This window comes from Hypanus sabinus, chromosome 5 (genome assembly GCF_030144855.1).
Source record: "Hypanus sabinus isolate sHypSab1 chromosome 5, sHypSab1.hap1, whole genome shotgun sequence".
Taxonomy (NCBI): Eukaryota; Metazoa; Chordata; class Chondrichthyes; order Myliobatiformes; family Dasyatidae; genus Hypanus; species Hypanus sabinus.
The window spans coordinates 22,530,103-22,552,364 of NC_082710.1; the positions used below are offsets into that span (position 1 = coordinate 22,530,103).

Consider the following 22,262-nt stretch of genomic DNA (forward strand, 5'->3'; position numbering starts at 1 on the left):
TCATTGGAGGGAGGTATGACCTGTGCAAAAAGGACGGGTTACACCTGAACCCAAAGGGGTCCAATATCCTAGCAGACAGGTTTAATAGAGCTGTTAGGGAGGGTTTAAATTAATTTGGCAGGGGGATGGGAACCGGAGTGTTAGGGCTGAGGAAGGGGGAAAGCAAATAAATCAAGCATAGCATGCAACAGAGGTGATTGGAAGGACAGGCAGGAGATGAGGCATTATCACAGCCAGTGGGATGACTTACAATAGAAAGAAACAAAAACTGGACTGAAGGTGTTATATTTGAATGCAAGCAGCATAAGGAATAAAATGGACGATCTTGAAATTCAGCTACAGATTGGCAAGTAAGAGTGTGACCATCTCTGAAACTTGGCTAAAGGATGGCTGCCATTGTGAGTTGAATGTCCAAGAATATACAGTGTATTGGAAAGATAGGTTAGTAGGCAGAGGGGGTGGTGTGGCCCTGTGTATAAGAAATAGTATTAAATCATTAGAAAAGGATGACATAGGATTGGAAGGTGTAGAGTCTCTATGGGTTGACTTAAGAAATGGCAAGGGTAAAAGGACTGTAATGGCAGTTGCATACAGGCCTCCAAACAGCAGTCGGGTTGTAGATTACAAATTACAGCAGGAGATAGAAAAGGCGTGTCAGAAGGGTAATGTCATGATAATCGTTGGGGATTTTAACATGAAAGTGGATCAGGAAAACCAGACCAGTACTAGACCTCAAGAAAGAGAATTTGTAGAATGGCTTTTTACAACAGCTTGTTGCTGAGCCCACTAGGGGATTGGTTGTGCTGGATTGGGTGTTGTGCAATCATCCAGTGGTGATAAGAGAGCTTAAGGTTAAGGAATCCTTGGGGAACAGTGATCACAATACGTTTAAGTTCACTTTGAAATTTGAGAAGGAGAAACTGATTTCCAATTGGTCGGTATTTCAGTGGAATAAAGGAAATCACAATGGTATGAGAGGGGAACTGGCCAAGGTTGACTGGAAAGGGACATTTGCAGTAAGGACAGCAGAGCAGCAATGGCTAGAGTTTCTGTGAAAAATGAGGCAAGTGCAACACAGATATATTCCAAATAAGAAGACATTTTCAAATGGAAGAAGGACACCATCGTAGCTGACAAGTGAAGTCAGAGCCAAAGTAAAAGCAAAAGAGAGGGCATACAAGGAAGCCAAAGCTAGTGGGAAGATGGAGGATTGGGAAGCTTAAAAAAACTTACGGAAGGAAACTAAGAAGATCATTAGGAAGGAAAAGATGAATTGTGAAAAGAAGCTGGTGACTAATATCAAAGAAGATACTAAAAGCTTTTTTAAGTATATAAAGGGTAAAAAAGAGCTGACGGTAGGTATAGGACCAATAGAAAATGATACTGGAGATATTGTAATGAGAGAGACAGAGATGAAAGAGGAACTGATTGCATATTTTGCATCAGTCTTCAGTGCAAGACATCTGCAGTATACCAGACATTCAAGAGTGTCAGAGAAGTGAAGTTTGTGCAGTGAAAATTACAACTGAGAAGGTGCTCAGGAAGCTTAATGGTCTGAGGGTGATACATCTCCTGGACCTGATGGAATGCACCTTCGTTCAGGCTCTGAAGGAAGTAGCTGTGGAGAGATTGCAGAGGCATTAACAATGATCTTTCAAGAATCGATTGTTTCTGGCATTGTACCGGATGACTGGAAAATTGCAAGTGTTACTCTGCTATTTAAGAAGGGTGGGAGGCAGTAGAAAGGAAACTATAGACCTGTTAGCCTGATATCAGTGGCTGGGAAGTTGTTGGAATCAATTGCTAGGGATGAAGTTACAGAGTACCTGGAGGCATGTAACAGGATAGGCCAAAGCCAGCATGGTTTCCTGAAAGGAAAATCCTGACTAACCTACCTCAATTTTTTTGAGGAAATTACAAGCAGAGTAAACAAAGGAGATGCAGTAGATGTGGTGTACTTTGATTTTCAGAAGGCCTTTGACAAGGTGTCACACATGAGGCTGCTTAGCAAGATAAGAGCCCATGGAATTACAGGGGAATTACTAGCATGGGTGGAGCATTGGCTGATTAGCAGGAAACAGAGTGGGAATAAACGGATCCTATTTTGGTTGGCTGCCGGTTACCCGTGGAATTCCACAGGTCAGTGTAGGGAACGCTGCTCTTTACGATGTATGTCAATGATTTGGATTATAGGATTAATGGACTTCAAAGGTTTGAAAGGTACATTTAATGTCAGAGAAATGTATACAATATACACCCCAAAATGCTTTTTCTTCACAACCATGCATGAAAACAGAGGAGTGCCCCCAAAGAACGAATGACAGTTAAATGTTAGAATCCCAAAGTCCCACCCAGCTACCCCTCCCTCCCACGCGTAAGTGGCAGCAAGCAACAATCCCCCCCCCCCGGCAAAAAAAAAGCATCGGCACCTGCCACCGAGCACTGAAGCGTGAGCAAAGCACCAGCAAAACACAAACTTGCTCTTACCCCAAAGACGACTAGTTCACCCGGTATTCGACATACCACTGTGTGTGTGTCTCTCTCTCTCTCTCTCTCTCTCTCCCCCTCTCTTCCCCCTCTCATTCTCTCCCCCTACCCCCTCTCTCTCCTCCCCCCTCCCTCCCTCTAATAAGGGAGAAAGAGGTGTCTCTGTTTTCACAGCAAGAGGAAGGCATAACAAACAATTTGCTGATTTACAATGTTAAAAGTCCGTTGTGTCACTTTTTCTGAGCTCTGTGCCCAAAGATCTTGGCTGTCTGGACGCAGCCTTAGATCTTCCATCTCCCATGACACACCGATCTTCCATCAACCTGTCTCCAGAGCCATGAAACCTTGGTGCTCTGAAGGTGAGCGAAGCTCTTAGGCCAAGCCCTTGGCATGCTGAATAATGGCCAGTCGTGAAACCCTGAGAGCGGGTCCCATTCCCGCAAAGAACTGTACTCAATGTGTAACTCCAGGTCAGGGTCTTCAAAAGAACCCTGAAAAAGTGTTAAAGATGGAAATGGAGCTGTTTCCGAAGAGTCGCCGTTAGGCACCTATAATCTGAGAGCTATCCTCCTGTGTTGGCTAAATTTGCCAATGATACAAAGATAGATGGAGGAGCAGGTAGTGTTGAGGAAACAGAGGGCCTGCAGAGAGACTTAAATAGTTTAGGGGAATGGGCAAAGAAGTGGCAAATCAAATACAAATTGGAAAGTATAAGGTCATGCACTTTGGTGGAAGAAATAAAAGGGCAGTCTGTTAATTAGATGGGGAGAGGATTCAAAATGCAGAGATGCAAAGGGAATTGGGTGCCCTTGTGCAAGATACCCTAAAGATCAAGCTCTAGGTTGAGTCACTGGTGAAGAAGGCGAATGCAATGTTGGCATTCATCTCTGACGGTATAGAATATAAGAGCAGGGATGTAATATTGAGGCTCTATAAGGCACTCGTGTGACCGCACGGAGGATCTCAGAGAAAGATTCTGAATTTTAAAAAACCTGAACAGATTAGATATGGCAAAGTTATTTCACATTGTAGGGGAGTCTAGGACAAGAGGGCACAACTTCAGGATTGAAGGACATGCATTTAGAATAGAGATGAGGAGAAATTAGTTTAGTCAGAGGGCAGTAAATCTGTGGAATTTACTGGCTGTGGAGGCCAAGTCATTAGGTGCATTTAAGGCAGAGATAAATAGGTTCTTGATTAGCTAGGTCATCAAAGGGTACAGGGAGAAGGCAGGAGAGTGGGGATGACTGGGAGAATTGGATCAGCTGATGGGCTGAATGGCTTACTTCTCCTATATCTTCCGGTCTTATGCTTCATTAAAAAACTAAAATATTACTAAAGCTGTTATTCTAACAATGTATAATTACAGGAGTAGTAATTGAATCTGTGGCAAGAAACACTCAGCAATTCTCTGATCAAAAGCTCAAATTTTGTACTTGAGAGATGATGGTGATAAAAATAGATACTAAAGTAGAATATTTCAAAGAAGTCAAGAATTCACCACAACACTGGCATGAGGTACAGGTTATTACTCATTTTCTAATGAGTATATCATTTATGCACTATTGGTGATAGCAGGAATTATTGAGTATTCTGTGCAACACACAACCGTGTCATGGCTGTTTCTGTGGACAAAAATGAGCATTCAACAAAGAATAGAAAATACAGAAAATGTACACTATAACTCAGCAATAAAAACTGGATTTTTTAAAGTGCTTATTATATAAAATTTCTGAGAATTATTTAAATTGCCATCACTAATCATGACAGAAAAGGTTGGTGAGTATAGTGTGTAAATAATAGTCATTGAGAAAAGATCAAAATTGATGTTTACTTAATTATAGAGATAATGGAATAATTGGGAAAATGTTACAAAGTCAATGAGGAGTTCGGTATCTCCTACTAAAGCACATTTTCAAATTAGCCTCTAGATTTTGACATCTACAAAACAATTTTAAGGTTCGCAAAACCATTGAATTTCTGACTTATGAGTTTTTCCTTTCTAAACATAAAAGTGCCTTTATAGCACTGTATACAGTGATTATTGAGTACAGTCCAAAACTAATATGGTCATTCAGAAAGTTAAGTCAATGATATATTAACATTTATAGGTACGTCCCTCTATGCGCCATGCCCACCAATCTTCCTTTTGCAGTAGGAAGTAGCGTTACAGGTTTGTGGTAAAAGTATTCAACTCATCATATGTTGAGTTATTTAAATAGTATTCTCAAACACATGCCTCTACCTACTGCTGCTGCAAATGGAAACAACAGAATAGCAGTTCAGAAGAAGGGTCTTGAACCTGAAATGTTAACTGTTTCTCATTCCACAGATGTTGCCTGATCTACTTTTTTTCAGTACTTTGTGTTTTTATTATGATAAAATAAACATGCTTCCTCATCACAGACTCCACCTGGTAATTAACTGCTTGAACACTATTTTAAGGTCCAAGATAACCTGAGGAAATATGTTTTGCAAACTATTGCTTGCTTTAATTAGACATTAAAGCTTTATCATTGGACAAGATGTAGTAATGAAAATATTGTCGATGAATGACAGAACTGGCTGCTGAGTTGCTTTCACTTGTTTTATTTGTGCCCAATGAAAAAGCAAGTTGCTACACCCACACCACACACCCACAGGCTCTCAAATCTAGAAATTTATATTAGTATTATTATCTCACAAATACTTTGTTCTGATATTAAATTCTTTTCTCCATTTAAATGAATACAATTATGTTTGTGTATTTAATGAACCTGCTAAAACAATTCATCTGTGTTAAAGTTTGTTAAGTGAGCATTTTCTCCATTGTGTTCAGGTTATTGGTTCACTGTAGCTGTCACTTGAGAGATGCAAAGGTCTTCACTGAGAAATATTCTGCGTGTTCTTGGAGAGGTCCTATTGTGCATAACTAAGTTTTTTCAGTGTTCTTTCCCATGCCTGCATCTACTACCCCCTACTCCGAAAAGTACCTGAATTCACGTTAACCATGAAGTAAAGAATCTTGTCAGAACATACTCTTCAAGTTAATATTTATAGTATATTAATCTTGTATTTGTTGCTAAAGATCACATATAAATGATCATACAATTTCATTAAATTGTATTGCAATGATAGGCTGTCTTTAAAAAGAGTGAACCCTCGCATGGTGAAAGGTCCCAATGGAGTACCTGGTAAGACTCTGAAAACTTGTGCCAACCAACTGCAGGGAGTATTCGAGGACATTTTTAACCTCTCACTGCTACCGGCAGAAGTTCCCACTGGCTTTTAAAAGGCAACAATTATACTAGTGCCTAAGAAGTAATGTGAGCTGCAGTGCTGAAATGCTTTGAGAGCTTGGTCATGATTAGACTGAACTCCTGCCTCAGCAAGGACCTGGAGCCACTGCAATTTGCCTATCACCACAATAAGTCAACAGCAGATGTAATCTCAGTGGGTCTCTACGTGGCTTTAGACCACCTGGACAACACAAACACCTACGTCAGGATGCTGTTAACTGACTATAGCTCAGTATTTAATACCATCATTCCCACAATTCTGATTGAGAAGTTGCAGAACCTGGGCCTCTGTACCCCTCTCTGCAATTGGATCCTTGAGTTTTTAACTGGAAGACACAATCTGTGCAGATTGGTGGTAACATCTCCTCCTCGCTGACAATCAACACTGGTGCAAATCAGGGCTGTGTGCTTAGCCCACTGCTCTACTCTCTATATCCACATGACTGTGTGCTAGGCATAGCTCAAATACCATTTATAAAGTTGCTGACAATATAACCATTGTTGGTAGAATCTCAGATGGTGACAAGAGGGCATACGGGAGTGAGATATGCCAGCTAGTGGAGTGGTGCCGCAGCAACAACCTGGCACAACGTTAGTAAGACGAAAGAGCTGATTGTGGACTTCCAGAAGTGTAGGATGAAGGAACACATACTAATCATCATTGAGGGATCAGAAGTGGAGAGAGTGAGCAGTTCCTGGGTGTCAAGATCTCTGAGGATCTAACCTGGTCCCAACATATTGATGCTGCTATAAAGAAGATAAGACAGTGACTATACTTTATTTGGAGTTTGAGGAGATTTGGTATGTCAACAAATACACTCAAAAACTTCTATAGATGTACCATGAAGAGCATTCTGACAAGCTGCATCACTGTCTGGTATGGGGGAGGGGGGGTGTTACTGCACAGGACCAAAAGAAGCTACAGAGGGTTGTAAATTTAGTCTGCTCCTTCTTGGGTACTAGCCTACAAAGCACCCAGGTATTCCTGTGACTGAGCCTATCGTTTGCCTCCCGTCTCCGAGAGTTATTGATGGTGCATCAATTTTATTAGCTGTAATTTTAAAACATGGAGAGCATTTTATGACCAGACTGATTGGACATTGATAGTCAATCTCCCGAGGCAGCCATTGCCTTTGAACTCTGGCTTGCATGCTTCCAATCGTACCTGGAAGAGATTCCCGTGACTGAGCCTATTGTTCACCTCCCGTCTCCAAGAGTTTTTGATGGTGCATCAATTTTATTAGCTGCAAGAGACCACCACACAACATCCTGGAGACTGAGGAAGGAGCAGTGCCTCCAACTGCCTTTATACAGGGGCCTGTGGGAGGAATCACAGGAGCAGTCAGCAGAGGGGCATGTCCAGACAGGTATATGTAATTCACCACACCAGGACATCTTCAAGGAGCGGTGTCTCAGAAACACAGCGTCCATTATTAAGGACCTCCAGCACTTAGGGCATGCCCTTTTCTCACTGTTATCATCAAGTAGGAGGTACAGAAGCCTGAAGGCACACACTCAGTGATTCAGGATCAGCTTCTTCCCCTCTGCCATCTGATTCCTAAATGGACATTGAACCCTTGGATACTACCTCACTTTTTTTTTAATATATATTTTTTCTGTTTCTTGCACATTTTTAAATCTGTTCAATATATGTATACTGTATAAAGCATACTGAATAAGATTTACTTATTTATTATATTACTTTATTTTTTTCTTCTAGATTATGTATTGGATTGAACTGCTGCTGCTACTAAGTTAACAAATTTCACATCACATGCTGATGATAATAAACCTGATAATGTGATAATAAACCTGACTTTGATTCAGATAATCACATTATTTATCATTCTTGTATACTCTTGTGAAGGGATTGCACATGATTTATTCTGCTTAATGACATTCAGTGGATGAAATATTAAATATTTTCATTGCAGCTGACTTCATATTTTAATTACTGTATTCATTTCTTATTTTTGTTCCTTTTTGTCTAGTATCTGCATCAAAATGGAATTGTTCATCGTGATCTCAAACCTGAAAACCTCCTCTATGCATCTCCAGCTCCAGATGCATTATTAAAAATAGGTGAGTTATATAAATGCTGCCTTTATAGAATATAAGGGGTATAAATATTGTGAATGTGTGAAATCATTTTCCCCTCAGATTGGTTGAGACTAGAACTACAGATCATAGGTTTAGAAGGAAATGTAAAATATTTAAGAGATATCTTGGGGGGGGGGGGGGGTGGAACCTTCACTCAGAGGATGGTATGAGTGTGGAATGAGCAGCCAGCAGAAATAGTAGATGCATGTTTAATTGCAACATTTAAGAGAATTTTACATAGGTACATTAGTGAGAAGGATATGGAGGACTTTAGTCCAGTGCAGGTAGATGGAATTATAAAGACAAGGTTAGCACAGACCAGTTAGGCCAAAGGGCCTGTTTCTGTTCTTTAGAGCTCTATGACCCTATAACTTTGTTATTTTAATGTTTTCCCTTGCTGTTTTCCCTTCATACAGTTTAATTTGTGGTCTTCATTCAGTAACCAAACACAATGCTCATTGAAGGAGCTTTCCAAATGCCACTTCAAAAATTGTGTGAAATACATCACATTTTCTCTATTTACACACATTCTTTCTCAATCACTCTGATCTTCTTTCAATCTCTCTGCCTCTCTTTCAATCCTCCTAGCACACTCTTCTGCCAACCTACCTTGATGGTAACAAAGGTGCAATGTTGGAAAGTTCAACAGCAGATGTCTGACATCCAAGGCAATGTGCAGGGCTACATGTGGCCAATAGAAGCTATTTTTAAATCATTCTGGTTTCTTATTGATACTTTCAAAAATTGAAGCATTGATTTGGAATTGTGTTGATCGCAAATCATACATGCAATACTGAATGATTAAGCGATGTTTTGTGTAAACTTTCACCAAATTTGTCTTGTACCAAGACTAAAATATGCCTACTTATTGCAAGACAACTCTCATTAGATATTTTGACAATAAACCTATAGGAATGTGATATTTGTTGACATTCTTAGAGTTGACAGATTTACATTTTAGTGACTGCCAACATTTTCTTCCATGCGTCAGTAGAAATGAAAAATTATATCTTATGGTTTTAGTGGAGGGTTGGCGATAATTTTCAAAATTCTTTTTATAAAGTCAAGTATCTGGAAGGTGCTTCATTAAAATCTAAAGAAACATCATCTAAATAATGCACATGTTTTATTTAAGCTGATTTTGGACTTTCAAAAATTGTTGAAGAACAGGTCACCATGAAAACTGTCTGTGGGACACCAGGATACTGTGGTAAGTTGTATTGGTTGAATAGTTACCTTGAGAAATTCCTCATCAATTTAATGAATATAACTTTGTGGTTTAATGTTTTATATTCTATGTTTTTCGCTTGTTTTCTGCCATTTGCGCAATGTGTTTTTTTTTGCAAGTAAGGTGTTTGATGTTTTCTTTGAATGGGTTCCGTGGTGTTTCTTTGTTTCATGACTGTGTGTGGGTTGTATGCTGAATACATACTTTGATAATTAATGTATTTTGAATATGAGCAATTTGATAGATGCAATTCCAACAAAGGCGAATTGCATGAAACACCAAAACGTGATGTACAAGTTTTTTGTTAATTTGCCCACAGAATATAGATTTACCTGGCAGTTATGGTGTCTTCCTAATTAGCTCTGACTGAACAGGTAATAATTTAAGTTTCAATTAGAAAACTTCTGGATAAGGACAACAGACTTCCTTTCCCAAAGTATATTGGTAAACCATTTGGGTTTTTATAACAATCCAATGGATTCATTACTACTGGATTGCCATTATTGCAGTTTCGTTTTTTGTTATTATCTAGGTTTATTTAATTACTTGAATTTAAATTCCTTGAGTACTGTGCTGAAATTTAAATTTACTGAATCAATAGTTCAGACAAATAGTTCAGTATATCAACTACTAACAATAGTATACTAATTTTATTTCCAATTCCATTGCATTCAGTAAGTAAAGCTTCTTTAAATCTCCCGTGCTTCATTCCCACATCATAGCTTCTGTAGTCGGAGTTTTCACCTCGACCAAATATTTTTGTATTTTGAATATTTCTACATTTTTTGGAGTCAAAATATGGCTTTTAACAGGAAAGCAGGTTTGTGTGTCTATCCATAGGTCTTAGTACCATCATAGTAAATCTTCTCTTTTCCCTTTTTGAACCTTTGTATCTTCCCTAAAATGCACTGCATGGAATTGGGCAAAGTTCTCCAGTTGTGGCCATATCAGTGTTTTATGGAAGTTCAAAATACAATCTGTGTTTATCTCCTCTTACATTGTTGTTCATAAAGATAAGTACCCTGTACACCTTTTAGACCACATGCACAATCTGTCTTAACACTTACAGATCTCTCCTTTCCTGTACATCATTTAGAATCATAGCATTTATATTTTGTTATTTTCTTCTTGCCTCCAAGATCTTATCATTCTGTGTTAAATTTTAAATGCTCCGTGGTAACCCTTTCCAACAGCTTTCCTTTAATTCCATCTTAATAAACTCCACCATACTCCATACACCATACACCATGCCACTATACTTGTGTAAGGTTACCTCAACTTCCTACGCTCCAGAGAAAACAGCCCAAGCTCATCCAACTGCTCCTTAAAATTCAACAGCATCTGACAATATCCTTGTGTATCTTTTGTATATTCTTTTCTTCATTATCCTTCATTTAGTTAGTTAACCAGAACTGCATGCACAACTCCAATTACAGCCTCACCAACTATTTGTACAGCTGTAACATGACTTTTACAAATTTTTACAGATGCATCACAATTCAGTGTGGAAATTGCTGTACCCGAGTCTGCAAGAAATTGCAGAGACTTGTGAACTCAGCCCAGTCCAACATGCAAATAATCTTCCCCTCCATTGACTACGTCTGCACTTCTCACTTCCTCAGAAAAGCAGCTAACTTAATCAAGGACCTCCCACCCCAGTTAATCTCTCTTCTCCCCTTTTCTGTTGGGCAAGAGATATGAAAGCTTACCAGCAGACTCATAATAAACTGTGCCACTGTTATCAGACTCTTAAACTGACCTCCCATGTGCTAAAGATGTACACTTGATCTTTTGATCCTCCAGTCTACCTTGCCATAGCCCTTGCACTTTACTTGTTTACCTGCACTGCACTTTCTCTGTAGCTGCAGCACCATATTTTGCATTCTGTTTTTCTTTTCACGACTTCACGTACTATATGACACAGTCTGCCTGGATGGCACACAAACAAAAGCTTTTTACTGCATCTTGGTCGATGTGACAATAATACTAAACCAAAACTGTTGTGGAATTCACAACTAGGGAATTTAAATCCATTAAATAAATCTGGAATAAACAGCTCGTTTCTGCAAAGGTGACCAAAAGTGTAGACTGTAAATACCATTCTAATTTACTAATGTAAGAAATCTGTCATCCTTATCTTCTGTCCTCTTTTGACTTATCACTATTATTAACATATACCTGCCCTCTGAAATTGCCTGGTGAGGCAGTCAGTTTAGGAGCATTAGGGATAGACAATAAATATTGGTTTAGCTACTGATAGCACACCACATGAGCAAATAAAAAAAAAGGTGAACTTCTTGTGTTTTTTTTTCATTCTTGGACTGCTGAATGTGTATTTATTCTTGAAATGTGAGGACTGTTGATATGTTTCATGTATTGCCTAATTCTTGTGGCACTGAAAAGAAATTTGGGGGCTTTAAATTTGAAAATTTGAACCTTTACAGTTGTAGTGTAGTGATATGTGTGTTAAACAGAAAAATGTACAACTACAACCCATTGATAAGAAACAAAATGTTTATATTGGATGGGAACTTAAAGATGTTGTTCTTCCTTTTATATTACCCTTTGAAGATTGTGACTCAGGTTGTTTAAGATATTATATTTGGTGGTTGATTATTATCATTAGAGCCTAACCTTTCTTTCTTTTTGTCCCAGCCCCTGAAATCTTACGAGGCCATGCCTACGGACCAGAGGTTGACATGTGGTCAGTGGGAGTTGTCACCTACATATTGTAAGATTCCAGGACTAGCAACAGAGCTTTCATTATTCTGTTCTTTCCTATATTCTGCTAATTGAGTATAGCAATAATCTGAAAGAGAAACCCATCAAGGTACTGAGTTTAGGAAAAGAAAGAACTTTGAAAACTTAGTACACAATTAAACCTTGCCTTTGTTTTCCTCTTTAATTATGCTGCTTGACCTGCTGAATGTTTCCAATATTCCCTGTTTTTATTTCAGATTTCCATCATCTGCGGTTGTTTGCTCCAATTCTCATTTATTTGCTTGATTCAGTGTAAGCAGTGTGTAAAATTTACTTTGCTTCATAGAACAAATGGTTCTCTGGAAACAAACTGATTTTGTTTTTTCACATTCCTTGAAGCCAGTTTTGACTATAAATGAGAAAATGCATTAAAAAAATCATTCGATATGGTAACTGTACCATCAGAATGTATTAATGAATGCCAATAAAATATGATTCGTAAGAAACTACTAAAGGTGAGGAGAGAGAATAAACTAGTTCTGTTGTTTATAGGAACAGACATATGTACATTTTGGATGTATTAATATTGTGGGATCCTTTTCATATATGCAGGTGTTGGTAAATCACCCATTTTTAACTTGGGACAGTCTGTAACAGGATCTCAGTAATCAGCTTTTTCTAAACCCATATTGTAGATGCTGGCTTTAGTTTCTAAAGAGTCTATAAAGTCAATTTGAGCTACAAAGGTAGTATGTGTTAATGAGGGTTTCTAAAATGCAAATTCTATGTTTAACATCAGGTATTAATACATCACTGCCTTTAGTTCTGTAGTCCTCTGGACACAGGTGACTTTATTTTTAATTTGCTCCCCTCTTATCATCCCTTAAGTCTCTGAATCCACTTGTATCTCATCAACCTCATAATTTGCCTTGTAACAAACTCTTTAAACCAGGATTCATAGTTAACGTACACATTCAAACAGCTTCGACATATTGCACATATCTCAAACACTGTGCAAGGCACACATTTCCGTCATTCCTTCAGGAGTGGATGGCAAATAATTGGCACCAGCAGCACAAAATGGGGAGTCATTTGACTACAGATGCTTATTCCACAGGAGCTCTGGTGACACTGAGAGTGGTGCAAAGACTATGGAAGCTGACATTGTACCTGTATGTGATTGTCCTTCAGTATCCCAATACACTTCCATACCATAATGCTGTTAGATTTACAAGTTGCAGACAGTGCTCCAATATTCAACATGCCCAGCCCACAACTTTCCCATCCATGTGACTTATTTTCTTGTGGATAGCTTAGAATGCCCAATGGGTTTGAGTTACAAATGAGTGATGAAGGAACTGCAATGTTACTCAATCAGACAATGGCAGCTCCTGCTCAAATGTTATAATCAGAATCAGGTTTAATATCACTGGCATATGTTGTGAAATTAGTTGATTTGTGGCAGTAGAACATTGCAATACATAATAATAAAAACTAAGTTACAATATATAAAAAATATATAAAAACTAAATTTAGTAATAGTGCAAAAAGAGAGCAAAATAGTTATGTTTTGTTCATAGTTTCATTGTCCATTCAGAACTGATGGCGGAAGGGAAGAAGCATTGAGTGTGTGTTTTTGTGTTTTCAGGTACCTCCTTGATGGTAGTAATGAGAAGAGGGCATGAGTGATGGGGGTCCTTATTGCTGGATGCTGCCTTCTTGGAGCATCTCCTTTTGAAGGTGTCCTCGAGGCTGGGGAGGCTACTGTCTGTGATGGAGCTGGCTGTGTTTACAACTTTCTGTAGCTTTTTCCAATCCTGTGCAGTGGCTCCTCCATACCAGATGGTGTTGCAACCAGCTAGAATGCTCTCTTGGTACACGTGTAGAAATTAGTGAGAGTCTTTGTTGACATACCAAATCTCCTCCAGTTCCTAATTAAATATAGCTGCTATCTTATCTTCTTTGTAATTGCTTTGATACACTAGATCCTCAGAAATGGTGACACACAGGAACTTGAACCTATTCATCTTTCCATTGCTGATCTCTTGATGAGGGCTTGTGTGTGTTCCCTCTACTTGCTGTTCCTGAAGTCCACAATCAACTCCTTGTTCTTAGATTCATAGAACACAACAGCCCAGAAACAGGCCCATTCGCCATTTTGTCCTTGCTAAGCCATTAATCTTCCCAGTCCAATTGACCAGCATCTGGACATTAGCCCTCCATGTCTTACCTGTCTCAGTAAGGACCTGCAATTTGCCTGTCGCCTACGGCAGACACAATCACAATGGCTCTCCATGTTTCCATTTCATACATGTCTACCCTCACCCATCCTCCTACCACCCCGCCAGCGATAGGGTTCCCCCTTGTCCTCACCCTACCAGCCCACTAACCTCTGTGTCCAGCACATAATTCTCTGTACCTTCAGCCTTCTCAAATGGGATTCCACCACCAAGCACATCTTTCCCTCCCCCTACTTTCCAATTTCCGCAGGGTCGCTCCCTGCACAACTCCATTGACCATTTGCCCCTACCCTCTGATCTCCCTCCTGCCACTTATTCTTGTAAGTGGAACAAGTGCTACACCTGCCCCTACACTTCCTCCCTCTCTACCATTCAGGGCCCTAAACAGCCCTTCCAGGTGAGGTGACAATTCACCAATGAGTCTTTTGGGGTCATCTACTGTATCTGGTGCTCCCAGTGTGGCCTCCTGTATATCAGTGAGACCCGGCGTAAACTGGAGACCACTTCACCGAGCATCTACGCTCTGCCAGAAAAAGTGGGATCTCCCAGTGGCCACCCATTTTAATTCCACTTCCCGTTCGGACATGCCTGTCCGTGGCCTCCTCTACTATCTCGATGAGGCCACCCTCAGGATGGAGAAGCCACTCCTTATATTCTATTTAGGTGGCCTGATGGCATGAACATTGATTTCTCAAACTTCCTGTAATGTTCCTGTCCCCTTCACCATTCCCCATTCCCTTTTCCTTCTCTCACCTCATATCTTTACCTGTCCATCACCTCCCTCCGGTGCTCCTCCCTTTTTCTTTCTTCCCTGGCCTTAAGTCCCCTCCTGTCAGATTCTTCCCCCCCCCCCCTTTTTCCAGCCCTGTATCTCATTTCACCAAACAACTTCCCAGCTCTTTCCTTCACCCCTCTATCCCTTCCTGGTTTCACCTCTCACCTGTGTTTTTCCCTCCCCTGCTCCCCACCCTCTAAATCTGCCTCCTCATCTGTTTTTCTCCAGTCCTGATGAAGGGTCTCAGCTCAAAATGTCAACTATACTCTTTTCCATAGATTCTGCCTGATCTGCTGAGTTCCTCTAGCACTTAGCATGTAGCTTGGATTTCCAGCATCTGCAGAGTTTCTTTGGCTTGTGATTGGACAATACTTATGTCAGGATGCTGTTTATTGTTTATACTTCAGTGTTTAATACCATCATTCCTACAGGCTTGATTGAAAAGCTACAGAACCTGGGCCTCTGTATCTCCAACTGGATCCTTGACTTCCTAACTAGAAGACCTCAATCTGTGCAGATTGAAAATAACATCTCCACCTCATTGACAATCAACACTGCACCGCAGGGATGTGTGCTTTTCCCAATGCTCTACTGTCTCTACACACATGGCTATGTGGCTAGGCATAGCTCAAATACTATCTATAAATTTACTGATGACATAACCATTGTTGGCAGAATCTCAGATGGCAATGAGAGGGCATATAGGAGTGAGATATACCAGCTTAGTTGAGTGGTGTCATAGCAACAACCTTGCACCCAACATTAGCAAGACCAAACAATTGATTGTAGACTTCAGAAAGGGTAAGACAAGGGAACACAAGCCAATCCTCAGAGTTATCAGAAGCGAAGAGAGTGAGGAATTTCAAGTTGCTGGATGTCATTATCTCTGAGGACCTAATCTTGTTACAACATATTGATGCAGTTATAAATAGGGTAAGATAGCATCTGCATTAAGAATTTGAGGTGATTTGATTTGTCACCTAAAACACTCAAAAACTTCTATAGATGTACTGTGGAGAGCATTCTGACTGGCTGCATCACTGTCTGGTGTGGAGGGATGTCTGCACAAGATGGAAGTAAGTTGCAGAAACTTGTAAAATTAGTCAACTCCATCAGGGGTACCAGCCTCAGTAGTATTCAAGACATCTACAAGGAGCGGTGCCTTAGGAAGGCAGGGTCCATTATTAAGGACCTGCACCACCCAAGACATGCTCTCTTCTCACTGTTAGCGTCAGGAAGAAGGTACAAAAGCCTAAAGGCACACACTCAGCGATTCAGGAACAGCTTCTTCCTTTCTGCCATCTGATTTCTAAATGGACACTGAACCTATGAACGCTACCTCACTACTTTTTATTTCTGTTTCTCCACTACTTATTTAATTTAACTATTTAATATACTTACCCTGTTTATCATGTATTGCATTGTACTGCTGCTGCAAAGTCAACAAATTTCACGACATATGACAATAAACCTGATTCTGTTTCTGATTCAGATATGTGTTTCTCTCCCCTCCCCCCCCCCCCCCCCCCCCCCCATCCATATGCCCTATCCAAATTTCTCTTAAATGTTGAAATTGAACCTGCATTCACCACTTGTGCTGGCAGCTTGTTCCACACTCTCGCATCCCTCTGAGTGAAGATATTCCCCTTTGTGTTCCCCTTAAACATTTCACCTTTCACTCTTAACCCATGACTTCGAGTAGTAGTCTCACCCAACTTCAGTGGAAAAAGCCCGCTTGCATTTACCCTATCAATACTCTTAATAATTATGTGTACCTCTATCAAATCTCCCCTCAATTTTCTTTGTTCTAGTGAATTAAGTCCCAACACATTCAACCTTTCCCTATAACTCAGGTCCTCAAGTCCAAGCAAAATCCTTGTTAATTTTCTTTGCACTCTTTTAATCTTATTTACATCTTTTCTGTAGGTAGGTGACCAAAACTGCACACAAATACTCCAAATTAAGCTTTCTTTATGGCCCTATCTACCTGTCACACCACTTTCAAGGAATTATGGATCTGTATTCCTGGATCCCTCTGTCCCACCGCACTCCTCACTGCCCTACTGCTCACCATGTAAGACCTACCTGGTTGGTCCTCCCAAAGTGCAACACCTCACACTGCAATAAATTCCATCTGCCATTTTTCAGCTAATTTTTCCACCTGGTCCAGATCCTGCTGCAAGCTTTGATAGTCTTCCTCACTGTCCACTATACTGCCAGATCTTGGTGTCATCCACAAATTTACTACATTATCATCCAGATCATTGATATAAATGACAAAAAACAATGGACCTAGCACCGATCCCTGCGGCACACCACTAGTCACAGGCCTCCAGTCACTACTCTCTGGCTTCTCCCGCAAAGCCAATGTCTAATCCAATTTACTACCTTATTTTGAATGCCAAGTGACTGAACTTTCTTGACCAACTTCCCTTGCGGGACTTTGTCAAATAGAATTTAAAGTCCATGTAGACAATATCCACTGCCTTGATTTCATTAACTTTCCTGGTAACTTCCTCAAAGATTGGTTAGACATGACTTAACACGCACGAAGCCATGCTGACTATCCTTAATCAGTCCATGTCTATCCGAATAATCATATATTCGGTTCCTTAGAATACTTTCCAATAACTTTCCCGCTACTGATGTCAAGCTCACCAGCCTACATTTTCCTGGTTTATGTTTAGAGCCTTTCTTAAACAGCAGTATCTTCCAATCCTCTGGTACCTCAGCTGTGGCTAAGGACCATTTAAACATCTCTGCTCAGGCCCCAGCAATTTCTGCATTTGCCTCCCACAGGTTCCCATGGAGCACCCTGTCAGACCCTGGGGATTTATCCACCCTAATTTGCCTCAAGACAGCAAACATCTACTCCTCTTTAATCTGTATATGACCCATAACCTCACTGCTGCTCTGTTTCATTTCTGTAGATTCTATGTTCATCACCTGAGTATATACAGATGCAAAAAGTCCTTTTAAGATCTCTTCCCCCCACCCATCTCTTTCAGCTCCACACATAGATTACTCTGATCTTCCAGGGAACCAGTTTTGTCCCTTGCTATCCTTCTGCTCTTAATAAATCTTTAAAAACCCTTGGGATTCTCCTTCACATTGTCTGCTAGAGCTTGCTTTCTTTTAACACTACTGATTCCCTTCATAAGTGTTCTCTTGTATTTCTTACACTCCTCATGTACCTCAATAGTTCCTACCTGCTATGCATTTCTTAACCAGGGCCTCAATAGCTCTCGAAAACCAAGGTTCAATAAACCTGTTATTCTTGCCTTTTATTCTAAAAGGAAACTACAAACCCTGTACACTCAAAATTTCACTTTTGAAGGCCTTCCACTTGCTGAGTACACCTTTACCAGAAAACAACTTGTCCCATCCACTCTTGCCAGATCCTTTCTAATACTATCAAAATTGGCCTTTCTCCAATGTAAAATCTCAACCCGAGAATCAAACCTAACTTTTTCTATAATTGCCTTGAAATTACTGGCATTATTATCACTAGATACAAAGTGTTCCTTACACAAACTTCTGTCACCCGTCTTGTCTCATTCCCTGCAAAGCCATTGTCTAATCCAACTTGTCTTGAATGCCGAGTGATTCTTGACCAACCTCCCATACGGGACCTTATCAAATGCCTCACTAAAGTATCACACTCTCTCTAGTTGGGATTTCCATGTACTGATTAAGGAAACCTCCTTGAACACATTTGACAGACTCACTCCCATCCAACCCTTTTACTGTATGGGAGTCCTAGTCAATATGTGGAAAGTTAAAATCACCTACTATCACAACCTTATGTTTCTTGCAACTGTCTGGGATATCTACAAATTTGTTCCTACAGACTTTTGGGTTATTTTTAACATAAGCTTATTAACATGGTCATTAATGGCCATGTGCTGATCCGTGCTCTAAGCTTATCCACCTTTCCTACAATACTCCTTGGAATGAAATATATGTAGCTGAGAATATCATTCCCACCATGTTTAACCTTTTGATTCCTGACATTGTATATAGGCTTAACAACATCTTTCTCCACGATCTCATCCACTCTCTGTTCTAGAATTCAGGTTCCCACCCCCCCCCCACAAATCTAATTTAATCCTCTCTTCCCCCCCCCCACCCACCATGCAGCATGAGCAAACCCTTCCTCTGGGATATTAGTCCCCCTTCAGTTCAGGTGCAAACCATCTCTCCATATGGGTCCAACCTTCCTTGGAAGAGAGCCCAATGATCCAGAAATCTGAAGTTCTCTCTCCTGCTCCAACTCCTTAGCTATGCATTAAACTGTATATGATCTTCCTATTTCTGTCCTCACTAGCACATGACAATTGTAGCAATCCTGAGATCACAATCCTGGAGGTCCTGTCCTTTAATGTAACACCTAACTCCTTGAACTCACTTTGCAGGACTTTGTCACTCCTTCTACCCATGTATTTGGTACCAAACTGAACCACAACCTCTGGCTGCTCACCCTCCCACTTAAGAACACTGTGGACTTGATCCGTGATGTCCCTGACCTTGACACCTGGGAGGCAACATACCACCTGGGAATCTCATGCTCATCCACAGAAACTCCTTTCTGTTCCCTAACCAACGAATCTCCTATCACTAGTGCTTGCCTCTTCTCCCCACTTCACTCCTGAACCACGGAGCCAGACCCAGTGCCGGAGGCCTTCCCACATCCCACAACAGGAGCAGTCCACTATCCTGTCTGGTTTCCCCACTGCTCTAAATGTGTAATAAGAAAGAAAGAAAAACTAAATAATGAAAAAGAATCTACTTACAGCTTACGCCATTCTGAGCCAAAACCCCACTCTTAATACTAACCCATTCTGCTTAAATCTAACTTCTTTTTATAGGATCTTGCCAAGTGCCTAATTATGCGCAATCCAATGTCTTATCTGGAACTGTGGCGTCCAAAATGTTCAGACTGCCCCTGCTCGCTTCTATTAAATTCTCTCCCTCTACACAATCCAATGTCTCCTTGGAGACTGTGGCATGCAAACATGCAAAATGTGCCTTACTGATGTTGAGTGCAAGGTTGCTGTGGAAGCACCACTCAATCAGCTTGTCTAATTCACTCCTGTACGCCTTCTCGTCACCGTCTGAATTAATGCCAACAATAGTTGTGTCATCAGCAACTTTATAGATGGTATTTGAGCTGTGCCTAGCCATTCAGTCTTGGGTGAAGAGAGAGTAGAGCAGTTAAGCACACATCCTTGAGGTGCACCAATGTAGATTGACAGTGAGGAGGAGATGATATTTTCAATCCAGACTGACTATAGTCTCCTGATGAGTAAGGCAAGGATCCAGTTGCAGAGGGATGTGCAGAGGTGTAGGTTTTGAAGTTTGTTAATTAGTACTGAGAGTACGATGGTGTTGAACACTGAGCTGTAATCAACAAACAGCAGCTTGCTGTAGGTATTGTTATTGTCTAAGTGATCCAAAACTGAGTGGCGAACCAGTGGCATTACATCTACTGTAGACCTGTTGTGATGATAGGAGAATTGCTGTGGGTCCAGAGCCTTGCTTAGGCAGGAGTTGATTCTGGCCATAACCAACCTCTCAAAGCACTTCATCACAATAGGTATGAGTGCCAGTGGGCAATAGTCGTTGAGGCAGCTCATTCTGTTCTTCTTGGGCACTAGTACAATTGTCGCTCTTTTGAAGTAGGTGGGAACCTCTGACTGCAGCACTGAGAGATAGAAGACGTCCTTGAACACACCCACCAATTGGTTTTCAAACCCTATCAGCTACACCATCAGGGCCTGACTTCTTGTGAGTGTTCACCTTCTTAAAAGATGTTCTGACAATGGCCTCTGCAACAGAGATCACAGGGTCACTAAATGCTGCAGGGATTTGCACAGGTGTAGTTCTATTCTCCCTTTCAAAGTGTGCATAAAAGGTGTTGAGCTCTTTCATGATGTTAGGTTTTGTCTTGTAGGAAGTAATGGCCTGCAAACATTGCCAGAACTGACGTGAATCTGATTCTGTCTTCAACATAAATCAGAGGCATTATTTTCACTCTTAAAGTAGCCTTCTATAGGTTGTACTTGGACTTATTGTATAGTTCTGGATTACCTGTCTTGAACGCCACAGATCTAGCTCTCAGCAGACTATGAGTCTCCTAGTTCATCAACAGCTTTAGTTTAGGGTATGTCTGGTAAGTTCTCAAAGGCACACACTCATCCACACAATTCTTGATGAAACTGGTGACAACTGTGGTATATTCATTCAGATTTGAAGATGAGTCCCTGAATATGGTCCAGTCCACTGCTCAATGAAGTCATGTAAGTTTCTCCTCCGCCTTCTTGGTCCTCACCACTGGTGCTGCAAAAGGCATATGTGATGTGCTTAAATTTCTATTAACATTGGTTGGTCCACCAGATCAGAGCATTTGGAATTCTGAATAGTATATAGTACTTGCATGGATCAATAATTGGCTAACTGATAGCAAGGAGTGAGGAAAGAACCCATGGTGAAAAGAAACGGTACCAGAGTATGATGCTCCCCTGATTAGTATAGGATATCAATATTTAGAACTATAAACTATTACTTATTTCTTTTGTCAGACTCTGTGGATTTGAACCATTCTACGATGAGAGAGGTGATCAGTTCATGTACAAGAGAATTCTTAACTGTGACTATGACTTTGTCTCCCCCTGGTGGGATGAGGTCTCACATAATGCAAAAGATCTGGTAAGTAATAAAATTACTTCACAGTTTTTTTTTACTGACTCCATGTTCAGCTTAAATAATGAATGGTGGTCATAACCAACTAGCAAGTCAATTTTAGATAATATTATTATCAGTCCACGAAGTACTGTTTTCCACAATCTGCTGTTTTAAAAAGTAAATTGATTTAGGACATTAACATAACCTTATGTTATAAGTCAGATATGTTTATTGTAATATCTGTACTATCATAAAGTCCACAATAATTAGCAATTGTGACAGAACACTGGAATTCTCTGCCAGAAAACACCAGAGCATATTTATTGAGAATTATTAAAAAATCCAGAAGTTAAATAAATAAATAGGCAACATCTGTAGACTGCAAACTGCACCATGAAATAATAAACAGCTACCCAGACAATGAAGACTACAGTTCAACAGAGAATCCTGACTAGAGCACAGACTGTGTGAGAAGAGATATTAAGGATGGATAAAGGAAAACAGGAAGCATACATTGAGTATGGAGCATTTAAAACATGGGAGGCCCATACGATGTATAAAAATGGGGTGAGGGTAAGGGGGTACTTAATGAAATCAGGAGGACAAACAGTAGACTTGAAATATCACTAGGAGACAGGATTAAGGGAAATCACAATGTATGTTATGTGTAACAGGACAGCATTAAGTGAGGCAACAGGCCTGTTAGGGATTAGATTGGCAATCTAGTGTGTGGAGCAAAGAGAAGGACATTGTAGTGTGAGAATTCAGGA

At 40.3% G+C, this 22,262-nt stretch overlaps 1 protein-coding gene across 1 annotated transcript in view; it reads left to right on the forward strand.

The window, feature by feature from the left end:
* The window catches only part of camk4 (calcium/calmodulin-dependent protein kinase IV), an 80,468-nt gene that overhangs the window by 41,446 nt on the left and 16,760 nt on the right, over window positions 1–22,262 (forward strand). Inside the window, exons 6-9 of the mRNA XM_059969264.1 lie at window positions 7,757–7,847; window positions 9,001–9,075; window positions 11,749–11,824; window positions 21,390–21,516. Of these exons, the coding sequence (XP_059825247.1) occupies window positions 7,757–7,847; window positions 9,001–9,075; window positions 11,749–11,824; window positions 21,390–21,516 (369 nt within the window). The remainder of the gene's footprint in view (window positions 1–7,756; window positions 7,848–9,000; window positions 9,076–11,748; window positions 11,825–21,389; window positions 21,517–22,262) is intronic.